The sequence below is a fragment of the Daldinia decipiens genome, assembly GCF_022478715.1.
Source record: "Daldinia decipiens strain CBS 113046 unplaced genomic scaffold F4813scaffold_38, whole genome shotgun sequence".
NCBI lineage: Eukaryota > Fungi > Ascomycota > Sordariomycetes > Xylariales > Hypoxylaceae > Daldinia > Daldinia decipiens.
In genome coordinates, this window is record NW_026054581.1 from 236,589 (window position 1) to 251,039 (window position 14,451).

Sequence of the window (14,451 nt, forward strand, 5' to 3'; positions counted from 1 at the left end):
ATAAGACTGTCAACGTAAGGGCCACCTGCTAAGACTATATATGCTTTATTCAAGCTTAAATATCACACTCATATACTGATAACCGCTTACATACCTAATGTACAAGTATCTGCTACTGCTATTTGAGGATTCATTTCAAGCGCCGTTGTTATCCAAACTCTCCTTAGAAGTCATAAGTACCAAGACACCCATAGTGATGATCTACACACTCTAATGTAATAACCTTTTATCTCTCAATACCAATATAGGTATTCCGTATAATTAGCATAATACTACTTGTCTGTTTGACGTTGAGTTGTCTAATGCAGGTACGACTTATAAATCCAATAGACTTGGAACACCGAACCACCTACATAGACAAATCTAGTAGTCTTATGAGATTCTCTCTATATACGGTGACGTGATAGATAGCTTCAGAATATCTCAGAGATTCTTATATTATCATAAACGCCATGTTTTCTAGCCGCTATATATATGTATGATTTGCATACTGAGGCGGGCTAGTTGAACACAAGAGTAAACCCATACTTTCAATAAAATGTAGTTATATAATATGTCGACCGTTGAATAGGTTTTATTTAAGAGTAGCATCCAAAGGCTGTATTTTCGCATCTTGATGGCGAAGATGTAAAGTTATATCGTGAAACATAATTTCTTCGACTTTGTTTAGTGATACGATACTGAGATTGCTCTCTAAGCTTTCTCCAAGATTTCCCGGCAGGAAATAGGGTTTTTTTTGTTGGAAACATACCGATAGCCATACCGTTAACTATATTTATTAATTGCTCAATGTTTATACTAGGGACAATAGGTAGTGTCTTTTACCAAGTACTAGTACTTGTATCAATATGAGTCTCCAAGTTCGTAACCCTACAGTTGAGGCCATGAAGGGAAGCGTGATAAATTAAGACAGAACGACCTCCTTCCCCACCTCTCGCAACGCTTTCACGAGTCCATCCACAGTGCTTCTCAGGGTCTGAGTGTTCACTACCACGCGGAAGAGGCTACCCTTTGGGCCGGGCGCGTAGTCCACCATGAACCCCCTCGGCACAAGCTTCGCGACCATTTGGCTGGTTCGCCGCGTGGTCTCCTCTTGGTCGTCGGGTAATGCACCGCCCGGTGCATAGTAGAAACACACCTGTAGACATGGCGGTGGGTTGCTGGATAGGAGGTGAAAGTCGCCTGACTCCTGCACGAGCGTCGCAAGGTACGCTGCGGTGTTGAACGCGTGGTCGACACGCTTCTCGAACCCCTTATCACCATAGTAGATCCACGAGAGTGCCAAGTTCAACGCGTCGCCACGGCGCCCGCATTGGAGCGTCAGATCTGCCAGATCCCAGATTTCGTCTTCGGTGCCTGCATCATGGAATAGGTATCCCGCACGCAGAGTGTTAGCGCGCTGGAAGATCGTGACATCGTTGGTGAGCAGAAAAGAGCAGGGAATAGGCACATTGAGCATTTTGTGCGGGTTGATGGTCAGGGAGTTGGCATGCTGTGACCCGGCTAGCTTGTATCGCTGCGCTGCCGAGAAGATTGCTGGTCCGCCCCACGAGGCGTCAATGTGTAGCCAGACGCCAAACTCCTTGCAAATGGGCGCGATCTCGGCGAATGGATCATATGATCCCCATACGGTTGTTCCGGCAGTCGCGTTTACATATAGGGGCGTCTTGCCCTCGTCTTTAGCGCGAAGGATAGCTGTACGAAGCGCCGATGGGACTATCTGACCGGCTGGGTCGACTGAAATCTTGATGACACTGTCAGAACCGAGACCACATGTGACAGCTGCCTTCTCAACTGAATAATGTCCGTGTTCACTGGTGAAGAGTGCGAATTGGCGGCCTTGGTTACCAGAGGTCTTCACATCGGGGAACAGGGCGTTTCGGGCGATGGCAAGGGAAGTCAAATTTGAAGCACTGCCTCCTTGACAAGTAACGCCACCTGCTCTAGGACCAACAAACCCAAATAGATTCGCTAGTTTACGCGCGGCCGTCTTCTCGATGATCGTTAGTGCTGGAGAGGTTTTCCAGACATGCACCTGCATTGCATTAGAGACTTGAGAGAATCAAGGGGTAAGAGGACCTACGTTGGTGTTTAATACTGTAAGGACAAGCTCTGATATTACGCCAACCTGTTCGGCTGTATAAGCTTATGTTTTTCAGAGGTTTCATTTTTTTTGGAGAGGAGTAAGGGGTTAGCTTACTGGATTGAGGCTCGAGTATAGCTTGTCCATAAACCCCTGATCCCACGTATTTACGCTGTATCGTAGGATAGTTTGGACGATATCTAGTAGACCTTCTTTTCCTACCCCTTCCTCTGGAATTGATATGTGCAACTTTTTTACCAACTCCTCTGGTTTATGCGGATCTACTAGGACATTTCTACCTGGTGCCCCTTGAGCATCTGCAGCTATAAAGCCGCTGGCTCGACTCGAGGCGGCTTTGTCCGCATCCCTGATGAATGGTATGAGAAGAGATTTCACTGCGTCGATCAACTGGACATGATTTAGCTACGTAAAAAGAATACCATTATATGTTGTTAGAATTAACTTACATCTTCGACCTCATCAGCTCTGTTTAACTTGGGCTCATCGACCCTGTTGCGCTCATTGACTTGGGCATTTGTCGACATATTTGACGATCGCGCAATGATTAAATTGACGCTGTGGATTCGGAGGTTTCTAGGTTAGAGGTTTTAAGAAAATCTCATTTATAACCTCATTTTTTTTGGTTATGATTTCCCGTGTTTGACTATTTAATATGTTGGAAGTATCCAGGTGCTTGGAATTTTCCGGCTACCCTTTCCACCAAGATGCTATGTATTTGCAAAGGTAATTGCCGAGACCCACTGCATAGGGTAGTTCTTGGGGCTACCACTCGGTGTAAGCGATCGCGTGCTTTCCGGAGTTTTAGTGCAATGATCGGAAAAGGAAGCATTGCTATCGTGTTAGTCAGTTCGTGTTAGTCAGTTCACGAGAGGAAACCACATACTATTTTCCTACTGCGTAGCTAACTTAACCTGTCTAAAGAACTGAGAAAATCGAGAAAATCGAATTATCAGATTACGTGTAATGGTGTTATCGCCCCTCTTACAATGCCATCTTACAATACCGGGACATCACAAAATGTCTTGTCACAATATTCCGCCGAATGAAATGGGTATACTTGGACAAATCCCTTTTGATAGCCTGTGATGTCACGCCAATTTCATCCTACCTCTTACAAACGCCATGATCCCTGGAGCCTTGCCAAACAACTGAATCCAGCTTATGCCGTGTAAGTGAACATGTTTTATGTTTACCCCTGAGGAAAAGGTATCATTCAATCCGTCCACCCGTTGCATCGTATTCTCATAACGCTCTCAGTCGACTCGTTTCTTGGTATCGATTGTTTCTCCTCCGTTTTGCTCGGTCGTTTGGCCATTGTTAACGCCTATATCGCCCTCGTCTTCGCCCTCATCCCATGCGTCCACAGCGTTTTCGTCCCAGTTGTCGACTTCCTCCTCGAGTGTATTGGCCCTTTCGTTTTCGGCTGCTGACATGACACCCTCTTCTTGAGCCTCGACATCCTCATCGAGCTCGAGATCTGTGGGGTCCTCCCCTGGAACAGCATTGTATTGTCTACGTGAACGCTTCCTCTCTAGCATCCTCAAGTGGTACCATGAACATAGCCCAAGCCCCGCCAAGCTGCCCACAATATTGGCGACAATGTCGAGGGGGTCAAACTCTCGTCCGTTAGGGAGAAACCCTTGGAGGAATTCGGAGCCGACACCGAGGCCTATGGTACATACGACCACGGTGAAGTTGAGGGTACGGCGGCGGTTCGTGTCGATGATCCAGTAGAAAGCAACGGTCAAGAGGAAGAAAGTTAAGAGGTGTAGGACTTTATCATTAATAACGGTGTCGAGTTGTAGGGACGAGAGTCCTGCGTAGCCTGCAAGGAGACATAACAGGAAGAAAACTCCTATGAATGTTTCATTAACTTGTGATCTTCACAGGGGCTGTGATATAAAGCTTTAGCGATTCTCGGGGATCGTCATAGCAAGTCTGGGAGCTTCTTAACTATGGAACGGAGCAAGTTAGGCAACAAAGAAAAGAAACCAGGGAACAAACCTGCAAAAGGTAGACGAATTCGCATGTTGGAGTCTATAAGAGTTTAAACCGGGATAGTATGTATGGGCATGGTTTCACACGGGGCTATTGTCAATTATTGTATATTATAAAAATCGTGTGATGCTTGACAAAAAAAAGATGTCGCTGAAGTGAAGAAAGTTGGCTCCGGTGAGCTTTACTTCGGGTTTCCAGCGATGGAAAGCAGACAGGTTCCACTTCTTTCGTCACCTAGCCCACCTGGTCTTGGCTGCTGAAAAGATTTGGGGCTTTAACTGATAGGCACCTAGATATGTACATAGGTCGTATAATGGTCAAGCTGAGTTACATAAGCAACCTAGGCTTATCTGGTCTGCTGGTCTAAGGTACATACCTCATGTATGTATGTATGTATTAGGTATCTTATGTAACGAACCTGCACTTTATTATCTGCAGCTGGCCGCCTGTCCGCCGCCTGGGGTCAGCTAGGGAACTTAGATATTCCCCACTAGCCACTTATCAGATCATATACTCTCCACACTTCTAATGTCCGAGTTTTGGAATATGCAGGTCGGGCTGAGCTGAATTAGCATTTATAATCATTTTTAGAGATCTATAGATTTGAGACAGGCTAAGTCCCAGATGCAGTGCTACATGTACTATATGATGTACTTTGTGGTATTACTAAAGCTCGAATAGAACCTTACCTATGTAGATTCTTATATGAAAATGTGGCTGTGAGACGAAAATTTTGTGGCTGCTGACTTTGAGCCATAGGTAGTGTAGGTATGTAATGCCTAGCACGTGACGAGTATGATTATCTAAACGGGATCATTCGATTGGAAATCCGGCTGCTTGCGGGGGCTTTGAACATGTACCTATTATGTACTTAGGTCCCGGCACGTCTTCGATATATATTAAACGTGTATGTGCCTCTGAGGAACAAGATTTTGTAATAGTATAATTGAGGATGTGATAAGAAAGTTAAAGAAAAGCAAAAATTTTCATATTTAACATAAATTTTATGTTGCAATTATATATTTTGTTAATTGAATCTTTGATTTTAGGTCTGTTGGGTTTAGGTACCTTTCCACTGTTTTACTACAAGTGCCTGTCTCCATCAATGCGGCGGTTGTCATCGCAAATGCGCAATAGCAGGCAGGTAGAGACCTAAGGTGCTGATTTAACAAGTTATGGCGGGTTCTCAGGGGCACATACATGGATTGGTCAGGCGCGGTACTTAAAGTTGTTACTGTAGACGTAGAGGGTAGCAGGTACCGACAGTACATGTTGTATTATTCATTGTAATACCTACATGTACCTCCTCCTAGGTAGGTTAGGTACTAAGTTAGGTAGTTCAATGTACCGCAGTACCCCCATCAAATCATTGTACCAGGGATCCGCTCAAAACCTCCTTCGCCATAACCTCACCTTCAAAAAGTACGCGAAATCGCCTTGAACAAGACGCATCAAGGTATCACCATTCTTATCAAGTTTTCTTTTAAAACAACTTCTGTCATCTAATTCGATGTCGCTCAATTTTGTAGTGTCAATTTAGGGCCCTTAAACACCCTATTCCCGAATCGACGCGATTGTAATTTCTTCCCGCATGGCTCCCGCCACCATTTCATCACTCTAACACGCCCATAAGGCCATCATGTCTATCATGAACGGCCAGCATGCCTGGCCACCACCGCAACATCATCAAGTCATTGGCAAACGTCCCTTTCATAGTCCTACTGATGCTTTGACGCAATCCAACGATATTATGGATAATTCCGCCGCGTCGGTGCCTGAGGCATCAGATATCGATGAGGACCGCGTGAGGGCCCACTTCCGCGAATTGTATCACCAAAATGAAGCTCGCATTGCGCAGATGTTCGCCCCGGATGGTTCTATTAATCGTGCCGCCATAGAATCATGGAGGCGACCAGTCACACCATCTACGGCCCCTCCTCCAACCACCGACCATACCGCCGTACAAGAACGTCCTGCCAAGAGAGTCAAAAGAACGATCGATGAAGACGACTATGGGGATGACGATGAGGAAGACGATGAAGACGATGAGGACATTAATAATAACACTAACATATCTTCTCTTAAATCTAAAGTTGCCTCCGCCGCCGCCGCCGCCGCAAAAGGTCTTCCGTCTCCTTCTAAGTCAGGAAGCTCCCCCATCGCGTCCGTATCGTCGCCTTATAAACTTGACGATAGAACGAAAGATGATGGTCAGCCGGTGTCGCATGGATCGCAGGCGCAAGCTAGCAATTCCGAAGACGCGCGCAAGCAGTTGGAAGAAGCGCGGAAAGATACCGAGGAGGCTGCCAAGCGTAGTTTCTATACTACCTTCTATACACTTGAGAATGATCGGGCTGCTATGTTGGAACAACAACAGCTTGAAGAATCTGAAAAGCAGCTTCAGGCTGAGATGGATAAGAATACCAGCGGCAATACGAGCGTAGGCACGTCTGGGGAAAACCATGGATCGCTCAGTAGCGCAAACCTGGGCGCATCCAGTTTAACTCTCAAGCATCTTATTGCGCGCATAGATATGAAGCGCGATATGGTGCGCGCATCGGATGCCGAGTTGCGCCTCCTTATGAACGAAGTCCGTAAAAATAGAAGTAAGTGGGCTAGCGAAGAGAATGTTAACCAGGAAGAGCTATACGAAGCCTTAGAAAAGGTCTTGACCGAACTCAAGGCGCATACCGAATATTCGACCCCATTCCTCCAGAGGGTTAACAAAAAAGACGCTCCCGATTACTATAATTGTAAGTTTCGCGCGACCACCGAGGCTCGATTACGCTAACTGACACTGCCGTAAAGTCATCAAGCAGCCCATGGATCTCGGCACGATGACCAAAAAATTAAAGTCGCTGACTTACAAGTCCAAGTCCGATTTTGTTACAGACCTCAATTTAATTTGGGACAACTGTCTGCGCTATAACCAGGACATGGGTCACCCATTGAGGCGAATGGCCAACGGGATGCGCAAGGAGGCCGAGAAGCTCATTCCATTAATCCCGGACCTTGTCATCCGCCCTCGTGCTGAAGTTGAGGCTGAGGAGAGACGTAAGCAGAACGGCGGCGATGATGACGGTGGTGATGACTCGGATGACGAGCCGATAATGTCGTCTCGCGGCCGGATCACCGGTGGAGCGAAGGGATCGAAAGCTAGGAAGACTCATTCTAGCCAGAAGGAAATGACTCCCGGCGTCGAACAGAAGCCAGTGCTGCAGCTGAATGGATTGTTAGCAAAAGCTCATAGAGAAGGCTCCGAACTCGATGGAAGTAACGGGTTTGGAACGCCTCCTATTGCGGGCTCTATGACACCCAGCGGGATTAATGGCCATTCAGGCATGGGTAGCAACGTGGATGCTATGGACATTGATGGTCCGGAGTTGAACGGCATGGCATTAGGACAGGCGCTGAATGAAGCTGCCCAACAAGCTTATGAAGACGAAGAACACAAAATCTGGAAGCAAGTGACCAAGAAAGACCGCGCGCTAATTACCAAGAGTCGATTTCTGCTTTTTAACAATAACAAGTTGAATGTCGACGAGCCTGCATTGCTTCGAACTAAGGCTGGCATGCGTCGATTCCTACGTGGTCGACAACAGGCAGAAACTATGGGCTTGGTTGGTTATACTCAGGATCCGTCAGCTAGTCTAGGCAAGGAAGCAAAGGCAACCGAAACTCTCGCAGAGGGTATGGAAGAGGATGAAGAAAAGGCTATCCCCGATTATTATGACATCCAAAGCATTGTACCTGACGTCCCGCCAACCCTCCAGTGGGTCGAAGACACCGAAGGCCATGTCATCAACCAGCATGAAGAATTTCTTCAAGCCTTGCCGCCGGGATACTTCACGGCGCCTAAGAGTAACCTGACGCAGAAATTCGATGCCAACATTCGACAGATGCAGGAGACGAGGAAGATCTGCTCAAAAATTGGCGTTATAAAGCAGATGCAGCTCCAGACTCAGGTATACACTACATTTCCAATGCGTCGTACTTGTATCACTAACTGACTAATTCCTCTTAGGTATATGCGAACCAGTTTCCGAAATACAACCCCGAGCCGTTTCAGGAAGCCGATGTTGAACCGCATGTTACGTGTGGTGATAACATCGTAATGGCGCCCGAGGTTTGCAGAGCGGGGATGCAACGGTCTGTTGCGAAGATCTTCTACCATGCGGGTTTTGAAGAACTCCAACCGTCCGCCATGGACGCCATTACTGACATCGCTGCTGACTACTTCGGCAAGGTGGTACAGACTGTCAAAAGCTACACCGAGATTGAAAAGAAAGACCCTTCTGCCGAAGACCTCCAACGCGGTTTAACAGCTCGGTCCCGTTATACTCCTGAAGAGGCTCTGCTCCATACGCTCAATGAGAGTGGCTATTCGATTGAATCGCTTGAGAATTATGCCAAGGACGAGGTCGAGAGGCTTGGGCATAAACTAGTCGGCATTCACGAGCGTATGAAGTCTCACCTGGGCGATCTTTTGCGTCCCGCGGTGACCGAGGTGGGACAAGACGGGGCCGCCGCCTTCAACGATGGTAGCGAGCAGTTCATTGGGGGTGATTTCGCTGAGGAACTTGGCGAAGATTTCTTCGGATTCAAAGAACTCGGCCTCGCCGGGGAGATGGGTGGTGTACTTTCAGTTCCTCTCCATCTCCTCCAATCGAGGGTTCGCAACCAATACCAGGTTCAGAACCCAACTCAAGGTATTTCCGATGAGGTCCTCTTTGAGGATCTCTCACCTCCTGAACCCATTACCAAGGAGAATATCCAGGAGCAGATCGGCCTTGTCAAGAACTTCTTCCTCGCTAAGCTGCACGCTAATGGCGACTCACCTTTGGTGGAAGATGAAGACTTGCCTGTCAAGCAGCGACGACCCCGGCCACGTCTTGGTGCTACTGGCAAGATTGTTTCACCTCAGAAGCGACCTCCCAAAGAGCAGAATGCCATTAACAAGAAGAAAAAGAAACTAGAGGCCCAAGCAGCCGAAGCTAGCAAGGCAACAAATAATAGTCCTGAAAAAGGTAGCTCGAAGAAGAAGAGTCTGTCTATGCCTAACGGTAGCAGCCTTACAAATGGTTCATCTCTGCCTCCTATTGCTCCTCCTATGGAACGTGTCGGGAGCACGCAAAGCCAAGGCAACAACAGCCAGACGGATAAAGAGGATAACGGCATGATGAGCCCAGAGAGCATGGAGCGTTAGAGAACCGTACACCAAGAGCTTGCCAGCCCTTATACTGACTAGCCGTGGTGCTACTCCTCTCATCATCTACCCTTTCGGAAAAGCAGTAAAGCAGTGTTTGATTAACCCTTCCCATCCCTATTCTATACCCTATTTAGCGGGATATCCGGTTTTCCTTTCAGGGTTTCCTTAGACTTGGCCTGGAACCCAAGGGAGGGTGCACGGCGTATGGTAGTGCATGGAGGCGTTTTGTTCGGAGGGATGCCGATGAATATTCACCCTTTCGCAAGTGGGAATGGTTCCATATTTGGCTCGTTTCTTGCTAATGATTTTTTTGGTACGACTTGCATATATCTGGATGGATGGACGACGACTGAGGAGACAGACAGGACGGCATATGGATGAGTCACGCAGGATCGATCGACAGGACACCCGAGATGCACACGATGTACATAGTTCTCCCCCGCCACACCCCACACGTTACCTTTTTATTCCACCATCACACATCTAGCTATATGAGCTACCCTGTATCATACTGAATCTGACAGACATCCCTGAGCCTCAATTTCAGCATTCGCGACTAGTAACATCAAGCGATTGTTCTCATTGAATGTTTTAGTCTACTGTAGATATGTAAATTAGCTAACCTTGACTCTTGTCGTATTGGTTGCCCGTGGGGTTTTTTCTTTTTTTATAAGTTTTGCTATGAACCCTGTTCCCTTCATGCCCCCCTAAATACCTAGAACCCAAGTTCTCTATCTAAATGGCCTTGTATCTGTGAGCCCTGGTTCTAATATTAATATTTCTAATGTTCCCATTTTAAACCCTAGTTCTCGAGTATCTGCTTGTGTCAAGTTGCCGGTTTAGACAGCGAAGGCGAGATGTGTTATGCCCAAAGCGTCTATCTAACCCGTACCTAAATTAAGCATCCATTTCGACCGGAGCCGACACTCCTTCGCGGCCACGTACCCTCTTCCGAAGACCCTTTGCAAATCCCCTCAGCGCACTGACCTGGGTTCCCTGTCGTGCGAACGCCTGGTCGATCTCGCTAAGACTTAGGCCACGAGTCTCGGGCATGAAGACGAAGCACACGGCGGCAGTGAGCAGCATACAGCTGCCAAACAGGAAATACGCCCCGTAGCTGGTGCGGGCGAGCAGTGTGGGTGTCACAAGCGCCACTAGGAAGTTACTCAGCCAATTTCCGCCGTGGGCGATACTGGTCGCGGACGCTCGGGTCCGTTGCGGCTGGATCTCCGCTGCGTAGATCTTGATCCCGACTGCCCATGATAGCGCATAGATCACCGCGAATAAGTAGATACATACTACTACTACCCACCGCCCAGCGCCGGTGCTGGCATGTACTGCGTCTCCTGCGTATAATGAGCCCACTAGAGATATAGAGGTTAGTGGTTAGGTATTTGTTTTTGTTTGAAGCTGGTAATGCGGGAGTGTCTTAGGCCACTACTCCAGTATGAAATCTATTAAAGAGGTCTTGGATATACATACTGAGGAACATGGTTATGGTCATACCCAGACCACCGAGGATGGTGTTGGCACGCCGGCTCCACTTGTCTGCCAAGATGGCTGCTGGGATAGTGACGGCAAAGATAGCGATAGCCGAGACGCCAGAGGCGAGGAATGTCGATTCGTTTGATGATAGGCCAGCTTGCTGGAAAAGGAGGGGTGCGTACTGGATCAAGATTAGTTTCTACATTTTGAAGAAGATACGTGCTGCAACCACGAGGACGTCTTACGTAAAGAACGCCGTCGATGCCGCTCAGCTGTTGCATCCCCATAAGGAAGACCGCCAAGTAGAGACGCGGGCGAGCGTCCGAGGAGAACACATCGAGCAATTCCATCTTCTCCGACTTGGAAGCAGCAGTGACGGGAGAAGTAATGTGTAAAGCAACTATGTCGCCACTTGCATCAGGGATAATGGTTTCCACTACCGAAGCATCGTATTGGTCGAGAATCCTCTCTCGATCGGCGACAGGGACGTCAAGTTTCTCCCAAGCCGCAGATGCTTCTTTCGTTTTCCCGTGAAGTGTGAGCCATCGCGGAGACGCAGGAAGCCACATAAGAACAACGATGGAGAATGCAACAGAATAAGCGGCGAGTAAGATAAATGGTAGACGCCATGAAAATGATGACTGTATATTAACAGTACCGTAGCAGGTGAAGAAACCCGTAACCAATCCAAGGGTGATGAGCAACTGGGGCCCGGTAGTCAGAGCACCGCGATTCCTCGGCGGAGATATTTCGCAGATATAACTAGATCCCAAATAGAATAAGACTCTGTTTATTCTCATCAATTGCTATAGTTCAACTTACACTACTAACACGCTAAGATAGAGGCCTTCGCCGATTCCTTCAACGACGCGGCCGACTATGAACATAGCAATGTGAATCGAGGCGCCTTCGAGAGCTGCGCCGACGCCGAAAATAAAAGAGCCAATAGCAATCGCATAGGGACGACCAAGCACGTCTGCTACCCTCCCAGCGAAGAGGGACGAGATCGCAGCGGGAATAAGGATGGAAGAGACTATCAGACCGTGTATTGTTGGGGAAGGGTTGCCGACGTATGCTGTGAAGTCCTCCATGACGGTAACAGGGCCGATGATACCGGTATCAATGCCGAATAGGAAACCTCCCAAAGAGCAGATAATGCTGGCGAGGACATAGCCCGGGGGCTTTTGGAACGAATCGAATCGCTGCATATTTTCCGCACACAACGTCTAACTTCCCTCTAAGAATTTACCAGTACGGATTTAAATTTGAAAAATACGCAACCGAAGCTGGAGTACGATACTTATCATTTTATATCACCATGTCAAGGGCAGAGAAAAAGGAAAATACACTCACTGACCATAAGGTGCTTGAGTCAGGAGAAATGCTATTAGCAGAGGCGGGGACATGATGCAGGTGATAGTTTGAGATATTGGGGCCATAGTCATAACAGTATTATTTAAACTTTTAGGTAAATCTTCGCTGTGGTTGTGTCGTTTTTTAGCTAATCGATTTGCTATCTGTGGTATCGTGGGTCCTACCGGCGTTAATCGGAGGGTGTTCGGGGTGGAGACTACAGGGCGCGGAAGGCAGCCGGAACTAACATCGCACCTGCAGATTTAGACAACCCGGGATACGGAGGTAAGGAGCGACTATCCGCTATTGCTTACTAAAATGCCCCCGTATAATCCACTTTCATCAATACATATGTAAGTAGTGACCTATACGGTTCATTTGTTTGCTCGAGAGGCCGCCGGTACACTTATATGTGACGTTGCGTGCGCGTTGTACGAAGAAAAATATAAGATGAAGAATGCAACCTGCAAGCGTTGAGATATTAGGTATCATATGGAACCAAATAAATCTAGCTTATATGGGTATTTTCAACAACATGTAGGTCTCAGAAAGGTTCCCATTTATACAACATACGAGTAAGCTGAAAATACCGCATGACTAAAATTATCAGTTGGATATCAATTCGTATTGTTCCTGTTCATTGTTGTGGTTAGGACGCCATGGGAATATATCTTCTCCTGGCTCCACTGTACTCCAGGGCCGCACCAATTCGTCCCGAGAAAACGTTGGGACTAAGAGAGTGTGTGGATCTAGATCGAGACCTGTCATATCCTGGTTTCGGTCAATCAAATGTTGGAGAGTCTTATAATATTGTGGGAACCATAACTCTACGAGGTCTCGAAGAGTAACATCCCAATTCCGCTGTTCTGCAAAAGCTGCAAGGGCGCAGGATCTTGACACAATCCCCCAGGATAATGGATCGTTTATAACACTAGTATAATCTGCGCTGACTTTTAAAACGACTTCGTTATTGCGCTTGTCGCGGCAGTCAGGGCCAAAGCATAATCTGAATTGTGCCCTAGCACCATAACGAAGACACAGTTCAAGTAAAGGTAATGGGTTTATAAAGGTTGCAGGAGACAGAGCTTGTTGATCATACTAAATATTGTACCAATAGCGAAATATATATGTCCGGAGTATTAATTCAAATAACGATAGCCCCTGAAATCCAAGGCCAGGTGATCCCTCAAACTTTGGGCTGACGTAGTCGGGAGAAGCATAACTCAAACATTCTACATTGTCGAGTATGGCAGAGCCTCATTGGGGAAACGATCATGACGCTGGCGTGTGCCACCATCAGAAAGGAAGACAGGCGTATTGAAAGCGGCAAAGCACAGAATAGAGCTTAGTTCCCAATCAAAAGGAGGACTGAAATATCTCTTTTCGCCATGAAAGTACCAAGCTTGTCTAGAGAACTTAGTAAACGCAAGGAATGTCTGACAGATGCGATCGAAAAAGTCGATATGTCCCACAGTGCGATTGATGGTTTCCTTTATGGAATCCTCCTCTAGAAACTCATATGCAGTACTATGCATGAATGTGACTTCGCCATCATCGGGTAGAGACAGACACGGGAAATTACCTTGTGGGATCTTTATTGGGCAAACATCCAGGAGACCTTTGCAGCGTCCATATGTTTGCTTCCGAGTGATCTGTAGTATCCGCGTAATAACTTCTTTCGGCATATTCCCAATCTCCATTTCCATCGCATAGTTTTGATCGTCCATAACCTTGTCGAGGAAGAAGAACCGGAGTAGAGGTAGTTTGGGTCCATGTCTCATATCTTGTGCCATTCTTACCATCCCCAAAGCCTCGAAAACCTTTGGACGATCTGTATAGTGAATCGAATCGAATAAGTACTGGTAAAGAGCCTTGATCTCGCTTCGGAATGTGTCGATTTTTGACTCTAGATCTGAGGGGCCATCGCCATTGAGTATACCATCCTCAACGGCGGTGAGTACGAGCCGTACCCAGAGAAAGACCCCTTCCGCTTTGTTCACAGTTTTCTCGACAATAGATCTCACGTCTTCGCGTTCGACTAATATTGGAAAATGTGAAACATCGTCGAGACGATCGCTTACAAACATAGTGATATCCTGATGTGTACAATCATGTATGCGCAATTGAGGACATTCGGAAAATCCAACCATGAACTCGTTCCATTCTCTGCTAGAAACACAAATCTTGAGATTCTTGGCATTTAGAGATGTCCAGCTAATAAGCTTGCTGACGAGCTTGACGTGGCGACCTTGACACTCATCTAGGCCATCGATGAAGAACACCAACTTGTGTCTTTTGAAAG

The 14,451-nt window shown here is 47.1% G+C and overlaps 5 protein-coding genes across 5 annotated transcripts; 1 reads left to right on the plus strand and 4 right to left on the minus strand.

The window, feature by feature from the left end:
- Positions 1–515: 515 nt before the first annotated feature.
- On the minus strand, positions 516–2,992 carry F4813DRAFT_213658 (PLP-dependent transferase). Its single transcript, XM_049239696.1, has 4 exons — positions 2,551–2,992; positions 2,201–2,491; positions 2,084–2,128; positions 516–2,035 (listed from the first exon to the last, which is right to left on the minus strand). The coding sequence occupies exons 1-4, from the start codon at positions 2,626–2,628 to the stop codon at positions 905–907; spliced, it is 1,545 nt and encodes a 514-aa protein (XP_049096295.1). The 5' UTR covers positions 2,629–2,992; the 3' UTR covers positions 516–904.
- A 179-nt stretch (positions 2,993–3,171) lies between these two features.
- On the minus strand, positions 3,172–4,479 carry F4813DRAFT_213661 (uncharacterized protein). The gene is made up of 2 exons (XM_049239697.1): positions 4,109–4,479; positions 3,172–3,959 (listed from the first exon to the last, which is right to left on the minus strand). The coding sequence occupies exons 1-2, from the start codon at positions 4,131–4,133 to the stop codon at positions 3,358–3,360; spliced, it is 627 nt and encodes a 208-aa protein (XP_049096296.1). The 5' UTR covers positions 4,134–4,479; the 3' UTR covers positions 3,172–3,357.
- A 1,262-nt stretch (positions 4,480–5,741) lies between these two features.
- On the plus strand, positions 5,742–9,308 carry F4813DRAFT_392837 (uncharacterized protein; the record flags this gene model as incomplete). The annotated part of the gene is made up of 3 exons (XM_049247328.1): positions 5,742–6,855; positions 6,911–8,067; positions 8,127–9,308. 3 exons carry the CDS (start codon positions 5,742–5,744, stop codon positions 9,306–9,308), a joined length of 3,453 nt encoding a protein of 1,150 aa, XP_049096297.1.
- Positions 9,309–10,003: 695 nt separating this feature from the next.
- Positions 10,004–12,313, minus strand: F4813DRAFT_213731 (general substrate transporter). The gene is made up of 4 exons (XM_049239698.1): positions 11,619–12,313; positions 11,042–11,558; positions 10,794–10,977; positions 10,004–10,675 (listed from the first exon to the last, which is right to left on the minus strand). Exons 1-4 carry the CDS (start codon positions 12,002–12,004, stop codon positions 10,209–10,211), a joined length of 1,554 nt encoding a protein of 517 aa, XP_049096298.1. The 5' UTR covers positions 12,005–12,313; the 3' UTR covers positions 10,004–10,208.
- A 1,068-nt stretch (positions 12,314–13,381) lies between these two features.
- Positions 13,382–14,236, minus strand: F4813DRAFT_392839 (uncharacterized protein; the record flags this gene model as incomplete). Its single annotated transcript, XM_049247329.1, has 1 exon — positions 13,382–14,236. One exon carries the CDS (start codon positions 14,234–14,236, stop codon positions 13,382–13,384), a length of 855 nt encoding a protein of 284 aa, XP_049096299.1.
- Between the last annotated feature and the right edge of the window lie 215 nt (positions 14,237–14,451).